This window comes from Musa acuminata, chromosome BXJ3-7, assembly GCF_036884655.1.
Source record: "Musa acuminata AAA Group cultivar baxijiao chromosome BXJ3-7, Cavendish_Baxijiao_AAA, whole genome shotgun sequence".
In the NCBI taxonomy this organism is placed as follows: Eukaryota; Viridiplantae; Streptophyta; class Magnoliopsida; order Zingiberales; family Musaceae; genus Musa; species Musa acuminata.
Window position 1 is genome coordinate 29,035,001 of NC_088355.1, and position 18,323 is coordinate 29,053,323.

At 35.6% G+C, this 18,323-nt stretch overlaps 1 protein-coding gene across 4 annotated transcripts in view; it reads right to left on the bottom strand.

Moving 5' to 3' along the window:
• Nucleotides 1–13,502, bottom strand: part of LOC103974031 (folate transporter 1, chloroplastic) — a 13,527-nt gene extending 25 nt beyond the window's left edge. The window contains exons 1-12 of one of the 4 annotated variants that reach the window (XM_018821675.2): nucleotides 13,206–13,502; nucleotides 12,306–13,097; nucleotides 12,153–12,229; nucleotides 11,190–11,266; nucleotides 8,147–8,240; nucleotides 5,167–5,260; nucleotides 4,875–4,948; nucleotides 3,404–3,514; nucleotides 1,271–1,342; nucleotides 1,169–1,189; nucleotides 949–1,016; nucleotides 1–326 (exon numbers count right to left, since the gene is read on the bottom strand). The exon at nucleotides 1–326 is cut by the window's left edge and continues 25 nt beyond it. In XM_018821675.2, the coding sequence (XP_018677220.2) occupies nucleotides 194–326; nucleotides 949–1,016; nucleotides 1,169–1,189; nucleotides 1,271–1,342; nucleotides 3,404–3,514; nucleotides 4,875–4,948; nucleotides 5,167–5,260; nucleotides 8,147–8,240; nucleotides 11,190–11,266; nucleotides 12,153–12,229; nucleotides 12,306–12,426 (942 nt within the window). In that variant the 5' untranslated portion in view covers nucleotides 12,427–13,097; nucleotides 13,206–13,502 and the 3' untranslated portion in view covers nucleotides 1–193. Of the gene's footprint in view, nucleotides 327–948; nucleotides 1,017–1,168; nucleotides 1,190–1,270; nucleotides 1,343–3,403; nucleotides 3,515–4,874; nucleotides 4,949–5,166; nucleotides 5,261–8,146; nucleotides 8,241–11,189; nucleotides 11,267–12,152; nucleotides 12,230–12,305 lie in introns of all 4 variants that reach the window. The other 3 variants (XM_065158450.1, XM_065158448.1, XM_009388763.3) reach the window with 3 other exon arrangements.
• Between the last annotated feature and the right edge of the window lie 4,821 nt (nucleotides 13,503–18,323).

An 18,323-nucleotide genomic window follows, 5' to 3' on the forward strand; every position in this document is an offset into this window, starting at 1 on the left:
TTTATTCAACTGACAAAAAACATAGAAGCCATGAAGCAGTCATTACAGTGAATTCAAGTCATAGGAATTAATATTTGATAGAAAAAAATTGTGCAGTATGTGCATAATTGGGAATTGAAACACTGAAAATGGAAGAAAGTAAATAGAAAAAAGTAACAAGGAAATCACAGAGAAAAAAACGGAATTAGATGGATCAGCTCTGCCTTCTGTTTAATTTAAGAATGTGAAGAACATTTTCATACACCACAAAGGTTATGGAAGATGCTGGGATATTTTTCAATATGTTGGATGTGATGCCTCTGTAAAATCCTCCAAGCCCTTCGAACCTGCAGTGGAATATTTACATGTTGTGTGTTTATTCAGTCAACAATTATAAAAGGGTCACAACAAGGAAAAAAATGGAATACCGTCCACAGAACTTGACTAAGCAACAAGTATAGGTTTCTATTCAAATATAAATAGAAAAGACAATTCAAACACTTAAAATACTAGTTCTAGTAAAATAAAAAACTAGCAGTCTAGCATAACACATATTATACTCATGTTGAGACTTTTGGACACAAATTCAACTATAAATAAGATCCTAGAGACTCTAAAATAGCCAAAAAGAAATGGCCAAAATACATAAATATTGCACGATAAGTTTCTTATTTTGAACCATCCCAAACATTCCATTGACAGGAGCCTAGTGCACTCAGCTACCCTTTTTATCTTCTTTGAGAATAGTGACAGATGCAGTCATGAGATTCTAGCATCATGTCAGAGGCCAAGATGCCAATACCTTTTATTAAATATGCATGCTGATCCCTTTTGCAGTAATAATATTCATGAAGACACAGACAATCAGACTGCAACTTTAAAGATTCATAAACTGAGCTCATTGTTATCTACTAGTATGCAATTCACCAAATATTGCAAAAATAATAATGATATGACAATATTATTCACCTTGCAGTATCTTTCACCACGTGCCAACTATCCAAATATTTGGGGATTCCATCAATATTAGGTCTTTGCTGCAGTGTAGCCCAACAGTATCAGTTAAGACTAGGAAACTTCTCTTGGATTAAGAAAATTAAAACTTGGTGCAAGAACCAAGATGATTAATTGTCAGACAGAAAAGTTGACAAGTCTATTTATATTAACAGAAGAATAACACAGAAAGTACCTGTAAGCGTGATCGAACAACCTATCAAAAACACCAATATGCATTAGGCATTAAAAATGAATATAGTAGAAAACAGAAAAGAACTGTTCTTGACCAGCTTGCCTGATATGGATATGTGAATAGAATGGCAAACGATTTTGAGGAAGCTCCAAGAGCAGCATAATCAAATGAGTTCTAGTGAACAAGAAAACAATAAACCACATCATAAACAAAATTCTAAACTGTCCAAGAGTAAGAAATATTAACCGAGTTAAACCATTAATGTTATATTAGAATTACGTAAAAGATTTGTAGTCAGGCAAATACACTTTATGCTCAACGCATCTTCTCCTTTCCCTTTCTAGTTTTATGGACTCCGATTTGCAAAAAGAATGAATGGAATAAAAAATCCCACATTTTCTAATTGAACACATCAGCAACCTTGAGATTTTCTTAAAGTTTTGGATCCATCCTTGACATCATCAAAACATGACCACAATAAGATTTTGCAATTTCTGTATTGCAAAGTGTCAAAATTGATATGGTAAAACATAAATTGCTGTCCGGGTTAGGGGTTCAGAAGTGCAAAAATTCAGCTATATATATATATATATAGTGTGTGTGTGTTTATGTATATATATATATATATGTATATATATATTTGTATACATGTATATATATTTGTATACATGTATATATATATATATATTTACATATATATATATACATGTATACATATGCATATGTATATACATTTATATATCTATATGCATACATGTATACATGTATATATATATATATATATATATATATATATATATATATATATATACATGTATATGTATATATGTATATATGTATATATATACATATATACATGTATACATATATATACATATATATATACATGTATACATATATATACATATATATATACATGTATACATATATACATATATGTATATATACATGTATACATATATACATATATATACATATATACATATATATAAAACTCGAATTGGCATATCGGATCAGATGATTGCAACATTAATTTAAATGTTATCAGTTGGTAGATTTCCACAGATTAATATATATTTCATCTAGCAGCTCCCTCTTTTTATCCACTTCGATCTCATTCTTGTCGAGCAAATATTAATATAGAGGCACTGAAATTAGAGAATAAAAAAACTGAAAACTAAAGGTAAAAAATGAATAGATGGCAGACTCTGGGAAAAGAGAAACTATCATGACAATTTAATGTTATGTGATGAACTTTAAAGACTTGAAAGGAGACATGATGAGTTCAATTTTATATTGAGACATTCATTTGTCTCTTCTGACGGTCAATAAGTATTCAACAATTTGATAAAAGATGGCAATCACACAAGTTATGATGGTACCTTCCATTGCTGGCTACCAAAGAGAACATTTTTAGGTGATGCAGATATCTACATCCATACATATCGGAAAAAGGATGCTATTTACACATAATGGAACTACAAAAAGAATTAGTTGAATCTGATGCTAGAAGATTTTATTCAACTGACAAAAAATATATCGTCAAAATTTTGCAATTTCTGTATTGCAACTGATACTATAAGATTTTGCAATTTCTGTTTTGCAAAGTGTCAAAATTGATATGGTAAAACATAAATTTCTGTCCAGGTTAGGGGTTCTGAAGCGAAAAAATTCAGCTAAGACGGAACTGATGTTTAGTTTATCTGACAGATCATTTTTTTTTAATTTAGCAAAAATAATTCGTAAACATCTTCTCTTTATAAAGTATAAAGAATATATAAGCAATATATATAATATCTAGAATCATTTTTTTTAAGATGTCAGATACTTCAATTGATAAAAACCTTGACTAGCTAAAAGACGTCATAAACACCTTCTCTTTATAAAATATAAAGAATTTATAAGTAATATATATAATATCTAGCATCAAAGATTTTAAGATGTCAGATAACAAAAACCTTGATCGTCGATAGCAAGGTCCTAGGTCAAATCCCATCTATGCCACTTACCTTTGCAAAAGATATATATGCAATATCTTCCCAATTATCAATCACTTGTTAAGCTTATGACCATTTTATCCGATTAAAAGGAGAAATTTGAAAGTTAACCTTTGAAATAGTGAATTTTCAAGCATAAACACAATATACAAAAGATACACAATCCATCTGAGGTTGTCATTTGTACATATTCAAACTATAGTGTCTACTTCCTAAAACACATTAGTGAGAATATTACCAGTAGGTTATCACCTTCAGTAATTTTTGCCTTTCCACCTTTGCCCTTCATGTAAGTAGCAAGTTTACGGAGCTCCTCATAAGCAGTAAATTGGATTGCACCATGAGTAACCTAACAGAGGATAAACAAGCATCAAAATTTCCACTAATACTACAAAATATAGGTAGAGAAATTAAAAGAACAGTTCATCATAAGTAGCCGATGATAGCGACAGCAACAACTAATACTACAAAATATAGGTAGAGAGATTAAAGGAATAATTCGTCACAAAGTAGTCGACGACAAATGCTAACAGGAATATAAGGCCAAAAGATGAATGCAAAACTGCAGATATTAACCATTAAGTGAGAAGTCAATAAAATTGAATGAGCCAAATAAAGTGAGAAATCCAACAAAAAATTCCTAACATTCTGGCATGCAAACCACTAGCCTTCTGGCAAACAAGAACCTTCTGTTCTTAGATGCCTCCTTTATCAGACATATATAAGCAAGCCTAATTTTTATGTTACATAATTGGAATTCAAATTGTCAAAACCAATGCATCACAAGTTGGTTAAAGATATACAAATTTAATAAGTAGGGGCTATATGTAGCGGTTTTACTTTTGTTTCTCTAGAAGAGTAATATGTGTTGCCCATATGGTTGGCATGACAGAAAACCTAATCCTTGACTAAAACATAGTATCATAAACTTCCTTTCACCTAATATGCACTGAAATCCCATTATGTCCAGACACATGATAACTAGCCTTTCCTCCATCATATGATGCCTGAAACTAGTGTAGTAGCCAAATGATAATTATGCATTTCACATATTATGAGTATAGAATGTGATAGGAGCCATATCTATTGATATATTTTAGAGAAGAGATAAATAAAAGAAAACAGCGCTAAAAAGCAACAATGTACATGGTACATGCCATGGCAATTCTTGAACCTGATTCTTCAATCCACAAACACACATCAGACATTTATAAATGAGTGGTCTAGCATGAGTTCATAGTCTTCTAAATCAAAGGTGGATTCTAATAAGTCTCGAGTGATGGTTTTCACGATCTAAAAGGTTAGCGAATTGAGTATCAGAATAAGATAAATAACAGAATAACCTACAAGTATTAGCTATTAACCAAAGAAACATATAATCCTTAAGAAATTATTATCCCTATGGGTGCAATTTAAAACCATAAAGTAAGGACTAATATCAGGCAGACATTACTAAAAAGACGGCAGGAACATTTAGATCTCATTCACTTCTTGGTGCCACAGCTGAGAAAGAACTAACAGTTCATGTTAAAAGATTAGGGAATGCATGGCAACATATCCACTAAATCAGAAAAAGAAACACAGATAGCACGACATCAAGCAAACAAGATATGTCGTGAGCAAACAAGCACAGTAAAAGATATAGAAGACTGTAAATTGCAAAACTGGAATAGTTTACATTTAGAATCAACAAATAGCAAATTACATACAAGCAGAAGACTCGGTCCAATCCCTCTATAAAGTCCCTTCCATCCTTCCTCTTTTAAAATGGTCCTCAAAGCATCTGACCTTACATAACAAGTATACAGATGTTTAAGTAATTTCTATATACTCAATAATGACTTGCTAAAAGGAAGAATATCAAACAATGAAGCAATAAGAGGAATTTATGAGATATTATTTAATTATTTATACCAGGTATGTTGCTCAAGTGGTATGCATTAATCTAGCAATTCTCAAATCCCTGGACTTCGTGGAAATAAAATTGATAAAAAAACATACCATACAGTCCAGAATATGGCCGATAATCTTGGTGAGGTGTTTGGAGCTGCATTCGTGTTTTTACAAGCCAAATAGGATTGGTAAACAAGGATACCTGGTCAGAGAGTTTGCATCATCAAATAAAATAAGTGTTGGTCAGCATACAATTAAATTGGCAATCAAAATGTAATATCCTCATTATTTTCAATATCAGAACTGTCACATATTCGACATGAAACCATGTAAAATAGTTAGACCACTATAGTCAAGTTTAATTAAATGAAATCACCAAACCAATTGTGAACCTTAAACAATCAAGGATCATTATTGGATATCCCTTCACTTCTTTTTCTCATTCATTCTTTTTTTCCCTCTTTTTTTACAGGAAACGAAGGGATTAGGAACTCACGAGGGAGGGAGAACACACTGGTAGAGCAGTTCCGCTTTTAGCCTTGACAATCAACTCTTAGTTTGTTAGACCAATCTTATGCTCATTTGTATCAGATCCCTCTTCAGCTACAATACATAGATCCCTCTTCGGTTACGATACACTAACACACACATGTTGCCTACACGAACTCACTAACACAAATGTCGTTGCCTACATGAACTTGTTTGAAAATCTCAGGCAATAAACAATCAACTGGCTTGGTCCACTGACTACAATCACAAAGTTACAGAAGAAGTGCCTACAACAGCATTTATTATCACCTGACATAATAACAATAACAACACCGCCTGCAACCATCATGGCTGCCTGAGAAATAACATTCGCCACCAGCAAAGATACATCTGCCAGTCATTATGCCAAAAGCAAAAGATAAAATGAAAAGAATTGGAGATAATTAGTCTACAGACTCTTAGCTCATATTTTAAGTACCTACAGAAGATATCCATTAGTCCAAATGTGAAACATCCTCAACCAAAATATGCCAAGGACTGATGCTATTATTTTTCTGATGCTATTATTTTTCTGAATAACTAAAGTTCACCAAGCGTGATAAGCTACATATTCATTTATTCATCTTATTTGAACCAAAATGACTCCCAAACTAATAGAAATCAATAACGGTGCAATTTGACCAAAACAACCTGAAGGTATAGAGGTCAAGTATAGGGTTTCGTTTTCTTTTCTTCCTTTCCTTTTTCTTTTAAGAAAGGGTTTGAGATGTGCATATTTGCACCCTGGTGTAGTCTTTTCGCTGTGAAACTTGAGCTCAAGCATGAATTACGCTAGGATCAAACGGAGGTGTCCAGCAACATGTTCCGATATGAATCCAAATACGCAACAGAGGAATAACTATAAATGTTAGCTCTTCCTATATCAATTTCCTAATCCTCTTTTATCATTTGCTGTTCTATACTTCTATTTTTGTCACCTAAGATCCTCAGCTTTCTCTTTCTCCCCATCTCCTTTCCCCTTAGCTTTCTTTGTCTGCTACTACCACCATGCCCCTGTTCTTACTCCATCAGCCTTTCTTTGCCAATACCATCAGCCTGCCTACCATGGGTGGCAACTCATATTTTTCGGGTTATGTTGACCTTATTTCAATCTCAAGTGACAAATAAGTCCAATCTCACATCACGGCTCTGGGCTAGCATTGTGAGTTACTGATGCAATTACAAGTCCTAATTCCTTAATCAAAGATCAAATCAAGGCCCTTTATTGGATCTGATTGGAATTTTAAAAATCACGTCAAACCTCCAAATCTTGCACCGTTACCATATCACCCAAATTAATGCCTAATGTATTGTTGAGCAAAGTTGTTGAACAGTTGTTCTAGCTGCCTTTATAATGACTGGTCAACAAGTAAAATATGTGTCTAATTCTACAACAGATCAAAATGTCAACAAAAGGACAATATGTCAAATTGTTAAATTATGAAGATATAAAATGGTCTTAAATTAGAAAGAATTTTGATTTGTAATGCATCATTCAGATGCAATTATCATTGAGATAATTCATTCAAAATAGGATGATCCAAATGATATTGGTCAATCATTTATGAAATCTACAAATATTTAAGGCAGTCTTCATATTATTGGTTAAGGCATACCCATTATATAATTGTACAATAATCATGATATAGTTCTTACAACAATTGTCGAAACCCTTAGTACAAGTTTGTGGTTGTGCATGCCAGCATGCACCCTTTCCCTCCATTGGAAGAGACAATGGGATAGTATACCCACTATATTTTCTGTGCACATCAACTCCATACCAGACAGATCCCACCTTCTATACTATGCATGGGTAGATCAGCTGGAGTCACTAAGATGCGGAACCAAGTTGGGTGAAGACATTTCTTTGACCTTTTCAGGAGGAGGCAACCTCTACATCTCAAAGGAGTCCACCAACTATTTGAACAAAGAGCATGCTAACAATTATCATAACTTCATAAGAAACTCTAAGACAAATAGAGGCAGTTGATTGCTCTATTGTTATCATAATAATACATCAAGTCATTGTCTTAAACAGACTCATTAATCTTATAATTTAGTAAACTATATACATCTCTTTTTTGTTTGGGAGTTCACGAGGTTCCTAGATGACCGGCTGTCGTATAAATGAAATAACATACAAAAACTGTAATTATAAATTTAGATAAACACAAAGACCAAGAAACTAGTTAATTAACTTATTTCTGCATTACTAAGAAATCACCAGATATGCAACAAAGTTAAGGCAGATACATTAATATATAGGTTGAATATATGAAAGACTTGGTCGAATCAACATCTATGATGTGTTGATAGATCATACAAAGCAAATAAACACACAAGATTACATCCAGATTCATTATCCAAGATTAATTTAATCTCTGAAACATAGAGAGCCACAACATTATCAATTGGCTGTAGTAATCACAAAAAAAGAGATATTTTATCTGACATGACAAAGTATCTATTTGATGAATTTACAAGTGAGAAGATAGTGTGTAAAACTGTTGCAAGATAATGCAAACTAGATGGATGATCATAAAACAGCTAAAGTACTGACCAAAACACCAGCTTCAGCTGCAGAGAGAAGATGATAGCTGGGGCTGAGCTGCTCATTGTTCCTTGTTAAGTACCTTTGTTTTGCTCTGCTATAGCTGAAAAAAAGAAAAAACTTCTTGCCTAGAAAGTGATCCATATAATCAACAATATAAAAATCAGCTACATCAATTCATCGATGAAGTCAGGCATCAAAGAGGAACAAGACAACAGAAGCATATATGTTTCATCTACTGTAATGACATGAACACTAAATGCAAAAGTTTTCACAAGAACTAACCAACAGCAATTTCATTGCATAAGGAAACTAAAAAAATTCTTGTTTAAAGAAAGGGGAAAGTTTAGCAATAAATTAGGAGCCAGCTGCAGATGCTGAGTGAGACAGTAAAAAGAAAGAAAACATTCATACAAGCAAAATCAGAGGCCCACTTTGGAATGTAGAGTATGAAACCTGAAACTTCTTTAGTGCTAATGGATGGTCTAAAGACTTTGCTGCAGGGTTTTTGGTCATTTTTGTATATATACAGAAACATGCAGATATAAGCATCATGTTTATACTACATGAATTTTTACCACCAAGAAGTTTCATTAAAGAGGATGAGCCTTGGTACAAATGGTAAGGTTGTTCCTTTGCAACGTTGTGCTAGTCATAAGTGTCCTGCAAGTTAATCACGTAAGTGATGACACGTGTGACATGATACGCACTCTTTTTGTTTATTATATATTTGACATTTTTTCTACTTTATATTACCCGTTACATATATATTGTGATGTCCATGGATTTATGTAGTGGAAATCGGATTGTAATGAGATAACGATAATGAAACCGATTTACCATTAAACACAAACCCTAAATAATCCCGGTCGTAAATTACTCGAGAGGAACATTGAGATAACTGAATAAACTAGTATGCTGTATACCCATCCATATGATAGAAGCGACTAGTCTCATAGTTGCTCGTGTGGGGACACTAGGGATACGGTGCAGATGCTCATTGGAGAATAAGTTCACCGATCGATTCACTCACGGAATGCTAGATGGTTGATGATACCTCATTGTCAGACAATGATCTCGTCATCCTAATGGTGTATCTGGTCCTTAGGCTTGAGACACCAATGATGTCCTGTATGAGTACTCCACTCTTTCATATCAGACTTATAGGCCTAGAAGTTCCAGATCTGACATATCTAGTCATCGAGAGTGACAGCTAATCTTACGAAGGCTATTGAGTGTCGATATAGGATCATCCACTCTTGATGTCATGAGAGGAATATCTTATGCGTTCTTGCTCAGACAAATCCCTAGCCAAGGTCATTCGGATTAAGAGAGAAAAAGTTCTCCGGGAGCATCCGATTATAACAAGACTCGAGTAGAAATCAAATGAGCTTGATAGCACCATACCCAGAATATAGATTTTGAGATATTAGATGAATGACAGACTATATATACATAGTAATTGAGGACAAACAAGTCCAATAGATTGGATTCCCCTATATTATCTAGAGATTGCAACGTAATGGCCTAGTACGTTCGTAGTAATTCAATAAGATATCCAATATGCAGTATGCCCCTGAATTATTGGATCTTGTAGAGAAGATCCAATAAGAGTTAATGAGAGATTATTGGGTAGAAATCCACTAATTCAAGAGGCTTGGGTAGTTGGATGGAGATCCACTACCCAATAGGGCAGGATCCATTAGGGTTAAGTTGACAAGGAACCTCTATAAATAGGAGGGAACCAAAGGGCTATAGGCTAGACCCCTTTTGGCTGCCACCTCCTATTCTCCTCTCCCCCTCTCCTCCTTAGCCAGCAACACCTGTTTGTTGTATGTGGATAGCAAAAAGGGCCAAGCCCTTCTTGATCGCATGGTGCGTATGGAAAGGAAGATTGTACAGCGATTTGAGGAGCGTCTTCGCAGCCCTTACCGTGTGAATCACCACTAAAGAGGAGGACAGTTGACTTCCTTCATCTTCTCCCACAGATCTACAGGTTTTCAGAGATATATGATCTCCCTAGGTAACACATCTTTCTTATACGTGTAGTTTTCGATTTTACGGGTTCTTGCACATCAATCTTCGCACAACGATGAAACTTTCTTTTTCTGCAGGAAATTTTATGATTTTGTTTTCTATTCTTCCGCTGCACATGTGATGTCGCCCTAGATTTCCCAACACCTTGTACACTAGATTGGCCCGTCGAGCTCAGTTAGAAAAACAACCACATGTATGAATATCATCCGTGCACACTTCTTATATGCATCTCACACACTCATGCAAATATCTGTCCATGCTAATCAACTTCTATAGTGAAAAAAATATAAAAAGTAATTCCTAGTTTCAACACAATTAAAGATAGTACTCAAGGTGAACTAATGGCTGACACCTGGTTCATAGTTTTGCTAACCCTCAAGCATATTGCCAAGAATGCTCATGCTAAGACTCAATTAGAAAGAGAGAAAGAACTTGGCAAGGATTTGAGAACCAACCACTCGCAGCTTGACATATATTACAAAAATGATAAAATAAAGCTTTGTCTTCAATGCTCATGACTGTGATACTAACTCAATCTCCATCTTCGCAGATCACCACTAATGCATCAGGATTGATGATGCTGATGATAAATGAAACCATGAGATGGGGGAAGCAGGGTGCCTTTTACGACAAAGCCATTTACTTGCCATCTTGCACGTATTGCCACTGATTTCCAGTAAGCATAGTGCAGCACAAAATTCCAAATCCATTTCAACTCTATTTCAAGGAAATTTAATGCCTCACTTGTTCAATGGTGACCTCATGTTGGCCATAGGCAAGCATAGTGCACCATAAGCCAACATTGTGCTCCCACAACATTATGGCGACACAAATTTAAGAAGGTAAAACACATAAAGTAGTTGGGAGAATAACTTATGCATTTTGAAATTTAGAAACATTGAGGAAACAACTACATGAGGGCTTTAGAACAACTACAAGAGATTTAGTATAATATCTTGTTGCTTCCACATTTGGTGTATCAACTAGAGGAAAAAAAAAATCCAACATTACTTACAAGAAGAAGTAGAGGCCCCACGAAATGGTAGATCCAAAGACTGCTGGATAAAAACCTGAATATAGCCCTTTGAAGCCCTAGAAAAATGCAACATCTAATTGTTACCAAGATAATTACCACTTTAAGCTACAAAGTAAATACTTAATTAGGAAAATCCCCGAAACCAATAATAATAATGTCAGAAATTATATTTTAATCCAGCACAAAATATGCTGACATGAAAAATATCAAATTCAAGATTGGAATCACCAGGGGTATCAGAGACCACAAACCAGTTTGATCAACAAATATATGCTTCCTTTAATAGGCCTCCCAAATCCTATTCAATCAGCAAATCCTAGATGATTTCTGGCCAAACCCAATGGATATTGGCTGATCCCAATTTCTCGAGAAGTATCAGACTGTCTTTGACTAATCCTATTCCAACTCGACCGACTCAGATTGGAAATGACCGAGTTTGAAATATATAGTTGGTAGAATATGGTCATTTATTACATATTATTTCATTGTATGATTGCCAAATTTTAACAGATATGGAATAAGATTATGATTTATCAAACCTAGTAAAAGAAAGTTAGGAATATGGAACTCATTGTGAGAGATTAATTGTCAACTAATTACCAAATTTGGACATATTTGAGTTTAGATTACAACTTAATGTATCTAATTATTCATAGTGAAATTCTTGCATCCAGACAATATATGTGCTGCCCCTGAAAGATCTTGCCTCCTCTGTTGTTTAATACTGACTCTTGATATTTCAAATAAGCCTCAAGTATGATAGTCACGGTTACTCAGATTATTCAGTTCAAGTGTATTAGCCACTAAGCTAATCATTTGAATCAAAATTCTTGCTTTTATCAGCTTGGCTTAAATTTTGGTTGATTGCTCCATCATAAATACACATATTTCAGAGGAATAATAACAAACAAACCATAAGCAAGGAGAACAGAAATAACCAACCTCGGTTCTAGCAATAGTATAAATAGCGTGCGCGGTGTTCCTGTAGAGCGGAAGATGCGAAGCTCGTCCATCGGTAACTAATAAAGGGAAAGAGAAGATCGTCAGAGACCTACGAAGGGCAGAGAGATCGGAGGAGAGAGACAAGAAGAAGACCTTGAAAGCGAGTACGGACAACGTCGAGGGGATGGAGGGCGGCGACTGTGGCGAACCCTGCGACGGCGCCGGCGCCGGCGTTTTCCCACTTCCACCTCTCCGCTTCGTCCGCGGGCGGCATCGAGTGCTTTATGGTCCGTTCATCAAAAGGCTAACCTCGGAAAACAAACATCTAAATAGGCCGCAAAGTTGGCCGACCCCAAGGAGGCCGGGCCCGGTCCGACTGAAGCGGAAACCCTTATTCCTCGGCTTCCACAGGGTCACCGCCACGCGTGATCCAGGCCGCGCCACCATCTCGTAAACCTTGCTATTCCCATCTCTCCCTGCCCCGCTTCTCATGGTGTGATCGACTGATCCAATTCGCGCCGTTACGACGCCTGGAGACCAAATTATGCTTCAGCACTCAGGCTGCTGCAACAGGAAGTGCTCCTCAGACCCCTCTACCACCTCCAACTCCGGAAAAGATCCATTTTGGTGATCCAAAGGATGGAAAAGATCGTTCTTTTCACTAACCTGTATAGCTTGCATGATCCTCTCCTATAAATTGCCATAAATTGGGTGAAAGAGGAGTATGTAAAAGAGCGGTTGAAGACTAGGAAGGAAGCTTATCAAGCTGGATCCTTGACGTACATGTACACTATGTTGCTTGCAGCTTAAATCTGCGATGAAGAGAAAACACTTTACCAGAGAGCCTTGACGGAAAACAAGGGAAACCAAAAACAGAAGCCTCCTTTCCCTGCTAACACTGGACTGACGCTGGCTGTATGCTCTACAAATTTGCAGTGAACAGATCTGCATGGTTATCAAGCGCACAAAGTTATATTGAAAGAGGATATGAGCATTCCATTGAAAGAATTGTCAGAGAGGCATTGTTGGGGCATTTGGGGAGGTTGGGATAACCTCTTCTCAAATACATTTGTGACGGTGTCTTAATGGATTATGATGCTAAAGCTTTTCGAGCTGGACTGGTGGAGGACAACCCTTTGATTCGTGGATGCAGTAGGAAGATTGACCGACTTCTATAGGAACGAGAGCTGTGGGCAGTGAATGCCCTGCGGGGAGTGGACTGGGTATCTATTGGATTACCATGAGCATGCTCTGGGCAATGTTGCTGCATGGCCAATCCAGAGTCTTATCAGGCATTTTATATCAAACAGACACACACACAGCAGGAAGATGGCTTGGAGGCTGCAGTTGCTCAACTCCTCTGGCCCAACCATGTGGAAGAGCTATATTCCACCTCTTTTCAGCTTGCATTTGAGGATATCACAGTCATTCAGTCTTGATTCTGTGTGATATTGATGGAATAACATTCTGCAGCATGCCACAAACATTTGACTGCTTTAGGATGTGTTTCAGGCCACAGGCAACTCTTGAATTGCTTCAGTTTGGTGAGAGCACTCCTGAATCCGTGGAGGTTCTGAATCCATCATATACCTCATTTTTGTTGTTACTTTGTAATTAGTGTACCCTGAGGATTTCATTAATGAAACATGTTTATGGCAGGATTCTGTGCTGAAAGTTATGCATGGTTACCAACTATTCATTTCAAACCTAAATTCTTGAAACATTAGTTATTATAAAAAAAATGTTGCATGAGGTTTTGTATAAAAATCATCATATCAAAATTTGCATGAAAAAATTTAATGCATGAGGTTTTTCAAGTATTTTATTTCTGATGCACATATCAATATTTGCACGAATTTTTTTATTCTGTAATTTATTGAAAAAAATTTCCTTCTATTGGTTTTTTTACCCTATAGTCTATGTCGCATCTCTATTTTTTTATTTGGACTAAAATATCCTTATTCTTTGGTTTGAATGACATTGGAACCAAAATGCATGAACCCATTCTTTCCTCCTCCTCCTTTGTTCTACTCCTCTCTCCTCCTCCTCCAAAAGTACTTGTAAAATTTAAATTATAGTTCTTCAAAAAGAAAAAAAAAAAATACATGAATGAATATCACAATCATATGTGGGTATGAATATATATGTTTAAAGTGTTTTAGATAAATTTCATCAAAATACACTTGATTTTGAAATGAAATACAGTCTTGAATAATATTTAAATGGATAGATTTTTTGAATGAATTATTTTAGTTCATTTTCAAGTGTAACAAGGTTAAATTCAGGGAATTAATTTAGTTCATGTTTGTGGAGGAATTATCAGGAGGTTTCTGCCTTATTCAGGGAAAGCAGTGGATCATTTTCAGAAATGAAAATTCCTTCTCTTCCCCAGATGTGAACATCTTGTCCATTCAACTTGCTTGTTTCTTGTTTCATGGGGATTGCCACTTGTGTTCGGAGGAAGAAGAATGGCCGAGCTTTTCCTTTACAACTTGGCTTGCCTCGCCTAACTGCCAGGCCTTTTCTAGTGCTGCTGCACTGTCAGATCGAGTCATTTCCTATATGTCATCTCTTCAATGTTTTCACAAGGGATTATTTGTGGCTTGAGCTGCAACATCTCCTTATCTGATGGTCCTGCGGGCAATAGCGGACAAGCCTCCGTGTTTAGGTAGTTGGGTGTACTTATTTTTTCATTGACTTTTCTTCTGAGATCCCTAAATTATTGCAAAAATGTCTCTTATCAATATAAATCACTCATCAAATCCATCGATATTTAGATAATCCAGGATCCTAGAACAAGCAGGAAGACCTCAAAGTTGGAATGTTTTAACAATCTGCCTCTAGAGTCTGTAGGCGAAAAAATTCATCCGATGATGAACGACGTACTTGGGATAACTTTATAAATCTGTACATGAAGATCAAAATAAGACATACACATGTATTTTATATACCGCATTACCATGTCCCAAAATTACATCACAGCTAAAATCATGGTTTGCAGTACATCAAATCATTCTTTTGAACTTGAGAACCACCATGCATCCTATTTTAATCAACCAAGGTCTGGATAATGCTTCAAGCAGAAAAGTATATACTATTTAAGTCATCGTGCATCTCTCACACAAATCACAAGATCAAAGAGGAACTTCGCTTGAGAAAAGAGTGCAGTCACTAGCATTACATGCATGTGTATTTAAAATGTCTGGTAAAAAACAATAAAAGTCAATACCATTTGTGATTTAATAATGATAAGCAGCAGCTGCCTAATTATTTTCCTAATCAAAAACTGAATTCTAAGAATTGTGAAGTTTCAGCTGAAATTTAAATAGGATTATCGTCCATTATTTTTATGAGCATAATAAAGCTAATTTAGCTTGAATTATTAAATCACTTCTCGATGGTTCCTCTCCATCCCTCTACTCTTTTATTTTCTTACTTATTATTCCTACATGCTCATAAGGGAAGCCAATCTTGAATCCTATCAAAATCCTTTTGACATTAAATAATTTCTTATAATTCGCGACAATGGAGAAAGCCTTATCGAACACCATCAAAGCCAACCCAAGCCTTTCATTCTACACAAATCTTCCCCAGTGTTTATATCGATTATAATTCCTTGAATGATTGCTATACAAAGCATACTTGACATCAAATATCAGAACAATCAAGTTGATAAACCAACATCCCTAAGGTTAATTAAATTAGCTTCGGTAATTAAGATTCTTTTTCCTAGTGGAAAATACTTTTTTCTCTAATATATCTTTTAAAATCCATGTGAATTGACAACTATCAACAACAACTTCATCAAGGATAACTCGGTTTACAGAAACACCATAACGTATTACAGCAACTTGCAAGTCCAATGCTGAAAGATAACATTCATGAAATACTCTCTACTCTTTATGGGCTATATATTATGAATTAAAACATAAATGAATTTCTAATCAACCTTAACTACATAAACTCCCACATATACATATACAGACTCTGTATTGACAAAGATATGGAATACCAGATATATTCTAAATGTGTTCTTTCTATTTTATAATGAGATAAAAAGTTGGCCATGGTCTATGGTTAGCTAACCCTGATTTCTCAAACTTCTAACGAGGAATAGTAAAGCAGACCCCAAATAAAGGAATTTAGCACTTTCGGGAAAAAAAAAAAGAAAGACACTTATTCGAGAAATATGCTACGGTCATTACTGATCAATTAGTGCAAAAAAGAAATTACAAAGTCTATGAGAAACTTGTCAAGAAAAGAGTCGGTACTAAGAGGCGAGGTGAATTAGTGCACCGATAAAAATTATGTTGGTTCAAAACTTCATTATGATTAAATTCGTTTCCAACGAAAAACTGTTTCAAGTATTAACTTTGAAAGCATATGGAAGAGCACAATAGATATAAAGTAAGTAAAGTGATTTGCAGTAAAGTAAATTGCATAAAAAAAATACAAACCAGATTTTTATAGTGGTTCGGTCGTCGTGACCTATATCTACTTTGCTGATTCCTCTTCCGTCGATGCCATCGGCATCCACTATTGATCTTCTTTCAACGGGTGAAGACCAACTATCCTTTTATACCTCTCTTCTCATTTTCACATAAGACAACCTTTTACAACTCTCTTTTACAAGGTATCTCTCTCACACCTCCCTTAGAACTCTCTCTAAGTTTTGGGAGGAGGGAACTCAACTTTTTAAAGTTTACAACTTTAGAATCATAGGGTTTTGTTCAATATTTCTTACTTCTCTATGCAGGAATAGCTGGTGTATTTATAGACCCTAAATGGATTTAAATTTGGAGCCCAAAATTCAAACCCTCAAAATTTCAAGGTATGGGTGGTACCATCGCCTGTAGCCTGACACTGGGCAGTACCATCGCCCAAACAGTCTCGGAGACTGAGTCTGGGCAATACCACTATCGAAACTAACAGTACCACTGCCTGACATAGTCTTGGAGACTATGCCATGACGGTTTCACTTGTTTGGTCACTGTTTGGGTCTTTCTTTTAGCCCAACATAGCTCAAACTTGGCCCAACTGTCCCCTAATTGGGTTGGCCCAATTATAATCCCTATTATGTGCTAATACAAATTTTAAGACATTTACTAAGCTAAATAAAGTTCGTAAGTCTAGGTTTCTTTTGGCGATCTTCAAGCGAACTTCCGATGATCTCTCGGTAATATTCTAGCGGACTCCCGGCAAGCTCCTAGACTTCATGATGATCTTCTTAGTAAGTTTCGATGAGCTTCTTTGGCAAGCTCCGGGACTTCTCGGTCAATTCCGATAAAACTTCCGACGAATGTCTAGACTTCCGACGAACTCTTGAACTCTCAACGAAATCACGTTCTTGACTCCGAGACTTCATTTTGCTTTATGTCTTGCTATCGTAGTTAATCCTACACACGTAAAAACATACTTTGATCTAGACAATTATTACTAAGCATGAATCATATTGTTCAGCATGTCATTGGTCCATCGACGCTTCATCTGATTCTTCGACGCATTGTCCTCTCTTGCAGCCTATTACCCAATCGGCTAGTTGACCTCCGTAACTCCAATATCCGTATCGTAATTTCTGCTCTTCTTAGCTCGATGCCTGAATCCATGGCCTGAAGCCTTCTGTCGATACGTCATCCAATCCTCTAGTTAGACATCCAATCTTCTGACATGTTCCACCAACCCAACATGATTCTTCCTGCTTTAATTGTCTCATCCTGATCGAAGAATCCTACGTCACTCAAAACATAGATTAATTCTAAACACTTATTAATTGGTTTCATCATCAAAATTCGAGATTCAACGATCTCTTCCTTTTTTATGATGACAACCAATTGATGACGGAGTTTAAACAAACTCCCCCTATCAATATGTCATATTGATATAGACTCTTGGATTCAAAAATCCAAGCAACATATTATCATAAACTCATGCATATCATACTTGTCCCCGTTTGTCATCAACAAAAAGGAGAAGAGTAACTAGCAAGTGTTTTTAGACATCCAAGTTCAAATTATTGCATAATAAATCTCAAGTTTTATTATCATTGCAAGTTAGCAAAAATTTTGAGTTTTATATTATGTAAGCTAGCAATATTTAAGATGTTCAAGAAAGACAACTTTTTCTTCTTGAAATATACAAGTTAGCAATCTTTGCTTCTCTTTTGAGATGAAC